General features: G+C 33.0%; 1 protein-coding gene across 1 annotated transcript; it reads left to right on the top strand.

Moving 5' to 3' along the window:
• Positions 1-2,819: 2,819 nt before the first annotated feature.
• On the top strand, positions 2,820-7,532 carry LOTGIDRAFT_202646 (hypothetical protein; the record flags this gene model as incomplete). Its single annotated transcript, XM_009060153.1, has 5 exons — positions 2,820-2,879; positions 3,576-3,710; positions 5,436-5,632; positions 6,670-6,840; positions 7,510-7,532. Coding segments are annotated over exons 1-5 (570 nt in total), but the record flags the coding sequence as incomplete, so codon positions are not given.
• Between the last annotated feature and the right edge of the window lie 402 nt (positions 7,533-7,934).

Below are 7,934 nucleotides of genomic sequence, written 5' to 3'. Positions count from 1 at the left end.
TTATTATTGACAGAGGTCAGTCTAAAACTTACTGTCAGTCTAAAACTTACTGACTCTATATCTGATCTCTGATAGTTATTATTGACAGAGGTCAGTCTGAAACTTACTGACTCTATATCTGATCTCTGATAGTTATTACTGACAGAGGTCAGTCTGAAACTTACTGACTCTATATCTAGTCTCTGATAGTTATTATTGACAGAGGTCAGTCTGAGACTTACTGACTCTATATCTGGTCTCTGATAGTTAATATTGACGAAGGTCAGTCTGATACTTACTGACTCTATATCTGATCTCTGATAGTTATTATTGACAGAGGTCAGTCTGAAACTTACTGACTCTATATCTAGTCTCTGATAGTTAATATTGACGGAGGTCAGTCTGAAACTTACTGACTCTATATCTGATCTCTAATAGTTATTACTGACAGAGGTCAGTCTGAAACTTACTGACTCTATATCTAGTCTCTGATAGTTATTATTGACAGAGGTCAGTCTGATACTTACTGACTCTATATCTAGTCTATGATAGTTATTATTGACAGAGGTCAGTCTGAAACTTACTAACTCTATATCTGATCTCTAATAGTTAATATTGACGGAGGTCAGTCTGAAACTTACTGACTCTATATCTGATCTCTAATAGTTATTATTGACGGAGGTCAGTCTGAAACTTACTAACTCTATATCTGATCTCTAATAGTTATTATTGACAGAGGTCAGTCTGAAACTTACTGACTATATATCTGATCTCTAATAGTTATTATTAACAGAGGTTAGTCTAAAACTTACTGACTCTATATCTGATCTCCGATAGTTATTATTGACAGAGGTCAGTCTGAAACTCACTGACTCTATATCTGATCTCTGATAGTTATTATTGACAGAGATCAGTCTGAAACTTAATGACTCTACATCTGATCTCTGATAGTTATTAATGACAGAGGTCAGTCTGAAACTTACTGACTCTATATCTGATCTCTGATAGTTATTATTGACAGAGGTCAGTCTAAAACTTACTGACTCTATATCTAGTCTATGATAGTTATTATTGATAGAGGTCAGTCTGAAACTTACTGACTCTATATCTGATCTCTGATAGTTATTATTTACAGAGGTCAGTCTGAAACTTACTGACTCTATATCTAGTCTATGATAGTTATTATTGACAGAGGTCAGTCTGAAACTTACTGACTCTATATCTGATCTCTGATAGTTATTATTGACAGAGGTCAGTCTGAAACTTACTGACTCTATATCTAGTCTCTGATAGTTATTATTGACAGAGGTCAGTCTGAAACTTACTGACTCTATATCTGACCTCTGATAGTTATTATTGACAGAGGTCAGTCTGAAACTTACTGACTCTATATCTGATCTCTGATAGTTATTATTGACAGAGGTCATTCTGAAACTTACTAACTCTACATCTGATCTCTGATAGTTATTATTGACAGGGGTCAGTCTGAAACTTACTGACTCTACATCTGATCTCTGATAGTTATTATTGACAGAGGTCAGTCTGAAACTTACTGACTCTATATCTGATCTCTGATAGTTATTATTGACAGAGGTCAGTCTGAAACTTACTGACTCTATATCTGATCTCTGATAGTTATTATTGACAGAGGTCAGTCTGAAACTCACTGACTCTATATCTGATCTCTGATAGTTATTATTGACAGAGGTCAGTCTGAAACTTACTGACTCTATATCTGATCTCTGATAGTTATTATTGACAGAGGTCAGTCTGAAACTTACTGACTCTATATCTGATCTCTGATAGTTATTATTGACAGAGGTCAGTCTGAAACTTACTGACTCTATATCTAGTCTCTGATAGTTATTATTGACAGAGGTCAGTCTGAAACTCACTGACTCTATATCTGATCTCTGATAGTTATTATTGACAGAGGTCAGTCTGAAACTTACTGACTCTATATCTAGTCTCTGATAGTTATTATTGACAGAGGTCAGTCTGAAACTTACTGACTCTATATCTGATCTCTGATAGTTATTATTGACAGAGGTCAGTCTGAAACTTACTGACTCTATATCTGATCTCTGATAGTTATTATTGACAGAGGTCAGTCTGAAACTTACTGACTCTACATCTAGTCTCTGATAGTTATCTTTGACAGAGGTCAGACTGATACTTACTGACTCTATATCTAGTCTCTGATAGTTATTATTGACAGAGGTCAGTCTGAAACTTACTGACTCTACATCTAGTCTCTGATAGTTATCTTTGACAGAGGTCAGACTGATACTTACTGACTCTATATCTAGTCTCTGATAGTTATTATTGACAGAGGTCAGTCTGAAACTTACTGACTCTACATCTGTTCTCTGATAGTTATTATTGACAGAGGTCAGTCTGAAACTTACTGACTCTATATCTGATCTCTGATAGTTATTATTGACAGAGGTCAGTCTGAAACTTACTGACTCTATATCTGATCTCTGATAGTTAATATTGACAGAGGTCAGTCTGAAACTTACTGACTCTACATCTGTTCTCTAATAGTTATTATTGACAGAGGTCAGTCTGAAACTTACTGACTCTATATCTGATCTCTGATAGTTATTATTGACAGAGGTAAAAAAAAGTATTTAGATTGTAATGGATATGGTAGGATAATATGAATACAATATAATAATTTTCTTTGGCGATTAAAATAGCATTGGATCTAAAATTCATCTGTATGGTGTTCGAATTTGTAATGTAACTTCAGTCAAGCTGTATGGTGTATGAATATGTAATATCACTTCAGTCAAGCTGTATGGTGTTTGAATATGTAATCAAACTTCAATTCAGGTGCAGTAGAAACAAGATGGCGATGTTTGGAAGAATAAAAATGCAGTTGCAAGTTTCTCATGGTAACAACAGAGTTTATTTCTGAACTAATAGATTTGTGAAATGCCAGATCAACTTTTAATGTGTCCATAGCACCTAAAAGTTGTCCATAGGTTTCGCTTATTTCTTTCAAAATGTATTAGAAGTGGTTTTGACACTGAAATGAGAAGGGGAGGGGGGCAGTTTTAGACTCTTAGTCTATCCTACAGAAATGAAATGAATGGAGTTTTACGTCCTACTTTTCTGCACCATGTGGGCATGGAGACGGGCAATGCCATGCAGGGTGCAATGAGGGAAATTTTGCCAAAGCAGCAACATTTGTCTGCTCTTTTCGATTTCGAACTGTTGAGGGATCTTTAACATGCACAGCCTGTAGCATAATAGACCTTGGTTTATTGTTATATCCAAATGACTTGATGCTTTTTCCATGTCAGCCCCTCTGCATCACTCAGTACTGACAGGGGAAACCACGTTTTAAAAATCCGAAGGTATTATCTCGACCTATAACGGGATTGAACCCCTGACTTTCAGGTTAGTGAGCAAGCGTCTCTAACTCACTGAGCTGCCGCCATTCCATCTATCCTACAGAGAAAGAGAAACATTGAGAATTCTGTGGTACGCTGATAAATTTACTTCATTTAATAGTCAAGCATATCAAAGAAATATCTCAGAAACGTTTTAACTTAAGTACAATATGACATCTTTTCCTAATTTTACAGGTTCTAAGAAGTATAATATTAGCCTAGAGTTAGCTGACGATGATAAAGGTGATGTTTTAACTGTCCATCATTTGATGAAAGCTATAGCTGACGTCTCAGAAATCAAACCACAGAACCAGAAACTCATTTATAAAGGTAGACAAGTGATAAAACTAATCTTTCAACAGAGATCCCACACTTACAGTTCCACTATTATTCAGGGTTGTGGTAGCCTCATTTTTTATTTTCGAATAACACTAGTAAAACATTTGACTTGATTGATGAAAAGATTTTTTGACAAAGGTAATGGCTACAACATCGTGTCCAAAACACCCCCCCCTTTCTCATACTTCCTTGGTGCCATGAAGTCAGAAAAATTATGTATTTGATATTGTCCAATCAAAATTGGCCCTACTGTATTGGTAGCAAATTCCAGCCAATCAAAACAAATCAATCATTATGAGGCTTTGTTTGCGAATGTAAACAAAAAGAAATCAGCGTGCCATTAAATATTTTGATGAATATGTACGGTACAGAATTGATTAAGATTTTTGTTAAAGAATTGAAGTCGAGAGAAAATCAAAACTTACTTTGGAATATTAACTTGGAAAGAATGTGTTCTTATTTTTCAAACAGGCTTTGGCAAAGAAATGTTGTGCTTTGTTTACATGACCTCTACCGATCTGATTGGTCAGATTTAAATAGTACCAATCTCATTTCCACGCCCCAAAACAAAGATACGGGTAAATAAGACAATGGCAAAACCCTATTGGTGATAGGATGTGGCAACAATAGCATCTTATATAGTAAAACAACATAAATTGATTTTAAACCCAGTGTTCAACAATATTGGCTTTTTGGTATAAGGCTTTATAAGAGAAACTCTCTTATAGAAGCACTGGCCTAGGTCACAAATAGGGTTAGGGTTAGGGTTAGGGTTAGGGTTAGGGTTAGGGACTACTTTTTATACGCCCACATGGAAATGTGGTCCGTCGATCCGTCAACATTTCTTGTGAACACAATAGAGACTACAGTTTTCAACTTATTTTAATGAAATTTGGTTTGATCATTTATATTGATGAGATCTTGGTCAAGTTCGAATTTGACGATCTTTCGATGAACGGTTTTTGAGTTATTGCCCTTGACTTAGGAAAAACGCGTCAAAATTTCTTTGTGAACACAATAGAGACTACAGTTTTCAATTGATTTTAATGAAATTTTGTGTGATCATTTATATTGATGAGATCTTGGTCAAGTTCTAAGTTGACGATCTTTCGATGAATGGTTTTTGAGTTATTGCCCTTGACTTAGGCAAAACGCGTCAAAATTTCTTTGTGAACACAATAGAGACTACAGTTTTCAACTGATTTTAATGAAATTTTGTGTGATCATTTATATTGAGGAGATCTTGGTCAAGTTCGAATTTGACGTTCTTTCGGTGAACGGTTTTGGAGTTATTGCCCTTGATTTAGGAAAAATGTGTCAAAATTTGTTTGTGAACACAATAGAGACTACAGTTTTCAATTGATTTTAATGAAACATGGTGTGATCATGTATATTGATGCGATAATTTGATGTATTTTGGTTATTGATATTAATATTAGATTTCTTTGATATGAGAAAATTCATACTTTAGTCACTAAAGACTGTTTATCATTTCTGACAGCTGCCAGTGGGCGTATGTTACCTTGCCTGGCAAGCTATCTTTGGTAATATTGTCAAGTCAATTTTGATTTTTTTCACTCAATGTCAAAAGAGTAATCTTTGTAATATGTGGTTTATTTATTTGTAATTTTTATGAAAATGGTTCAATTTTTTTTTTATGAACTGATATTTTGATGTTTTTTCTCCAGAATTTATATTGAAATTGATATTTTTTAGGTAGGTCGTTGACGGAACCGAGCCAGAGTTTAGTTGGTCTTGGAGTTAGAGATGGCGCCAAGTTGATGTTGCTAGGGAAGAAAACTGTGTCACATGATACTGAAGAAGTAAAGAAATTATTATCAGTAGAGGCCATGTTGGAGAAACACGAAAATAAAATGGCGGACATGATGAGTGAATTAAACGGTATCAGTAAGGTAACAAACCAGCTATTTGTTTTAATTTTTGGAAAATTTGCCTCTGTACTCTGAACTCTATACTATGAACTTCTGTTACCATATTTTTATTTGTTGCCATGGTTATAGCAAGTTATAAATCTGCGCCCCTATTCCACAAAAAATCTTATGATCAGTTTGGTTGTATGTATGGTATTTCTCTCTGTAAAGATCTACAATTACCACAAATTCTTATTCTAAGGTTTTTTTGTGGAACATTAGATGGAACCACATATTTTCCAGTTTTTTTAGGTCAAGAACACCCAGTTATAACTCTAGTTTTATATTTTCTAGGGTTTTTTAAGTCAAGAACAGTCAGTTATAACTCTAGTTTTATATTTTCTAGGGTTTTTTAAGTCAAGAACACCCAGTTATAACTCTAGTTTTATATTTTCTAGGGTTTTTAAGTCAAGAACACCCAGTTATAACTCTAGTTTTATATTTTCTAGGGTTTTTTAAGTCAAGATCTCCCAGTTATAATTCTAGTTTTATATTTACCAGTTTTTTTAAGTCAAGATCTCCCAGTTATAACTCTAGTTTTATATTTTCTAGGCTTTTTTAAGTCAAGAACACCCAGTTATAATTCTAGTTTTATATTTTCTAGGGTTTTTTAAGTCAAGAACACCCAGTTATAACTCTAGTTTTATATTTTCTAGGGTTTTTTAAGTCAAGAACACCCAGCTATAATTCTAGTTTTATATTTTCCAGGGTTTTTTAAGTCAAGATCTCCCAGTTATAATTCTAGTTTTATATTTTCTAGGGTTTTTTAAGTCAAGAACTCCCAGTTATAATTCTAGTTTTATATTTTCCAGTTTTTTTAAGTCAAGAACACCCAGTTATAACTCTAGTTTTATATTTTCTAGGGTTTTTTAAGTCAAGAACATCCAGTTATAATTCTAGTTTTATATTTTCTAGGGTTTTTTAAGTCAAGAACACCCAGTTATAACTCTAGTTTTATATTTTCTAGGGTTTTTTAAGTCAAGAACACCCAGTTATAACTCTAGTTTTATATTTTCTAGGGTTTTTTAAGTCAAGATCTCATACCTCAGGCTCTGTCTCATCTAAAGAAACAAGTGGGAAATGCAACAGAACAGTTAATGAAACAGTTTGAGATTTTAGATGCATTAAGGTTTGATGAGGATAATAAACAGGCCCGAGTCAAGAGAAAAAATGTAGCTGATAAACTCAATGTAAGTAGGGTATCGTTGGCGGCTGCAAGGCTTTGGGTTAAGGTAGGGCTGGGCGATATTGGTTCAAGTTGATATCACGATATCAAGTATTAATATATCACGATATTTGTATGTAAAGTATGGGTTTTACTGGTTATTGAGATAAAATGTTCTTAATATCTCTAAAAAACAATCCAGTCTTTAAAATCTGATTCAACTATTAAATTTCTTGTTAAAGTTGTGTAGATGATCCCATCTGGACAAAAATGTGATTCTACATCACGATATGGTGATATTTAGTTATATTTTAATCAGGCGATATTACTAAGGATATAAATTCTTCTACCAGTATATCACCCAGCCCACAACGTACAAACAGAAAATATAGCAGAGTCAAAAGACAGAGCCATTATATTAGTGTTTTAGGTCTTAAATCCTGTATTTTGTGCAATTTGAAAAAAGTTTTCTTTTAAGATTATTACAATAAAATATTGGATTTTTCCACAAAAAAACTCTTCCTGTATCAAGAGTTAGTTCTGTTAGGTCTGTCTAGATAAATGTAAAACTGTATTTTATTTATGTATTTTTCCAGGTCTATCTAGATAAATGTAAAACTGTATTTTATTTATGTATTTTTCTAGGTCTGTCTAGATAAATTTTTAACTGTATTTTATTTATGTATTTTTTCAGGTCTGTCTAGATAAATGTAAAACTGTATTTTATTTATGTATTTTTTCAGGTCTGTCTTGATAAATGTAAAACTGTATTTTATTTATGTATTTTTCCAGGTCTTTCTTGATAAATGTAAAACTGTATTTTATTAATGTATTTTTCCAGGTCTATCTAGATAAATGTAAAACTGTATTTTAATTATGTATTTTTCCAGGTCTGTCTAGATAAAGGTAAAACTGTATTTTATTAATGTATTTTTCCAGGTCTATCTAGATAAATGTAAAACTGTATTTTATTTATGTATTTTTCCAGGTCTGTCTTGATAAATGTAAAACTGTATTTTATTTATGTATTTTTCCAGGTCTGTCTAGATAAATGTAAAACTGTATTTTATTTATGTATTTTTCCAGGTCTATCTAGATAAATATAAAACTGTATTTTAT

This window comes from Lottia gigantea, assembly GCF_000327385.1.
Source record: "Lottia gigantea unplaced genomic scaffold LOTGIsca_407, whole genome shotgun sequence".
Lineage (NCBI taxonomy): Eukaryota > Metazoa > Mollusca > Gastropoda > Lottiidae > Lottia > Lottia gigantea.
The sequence above is the reverse complement of the archived record's forward strand: the minus strand, read 5'-3'. Positions and strand labels throughout refer to the sequence as shown.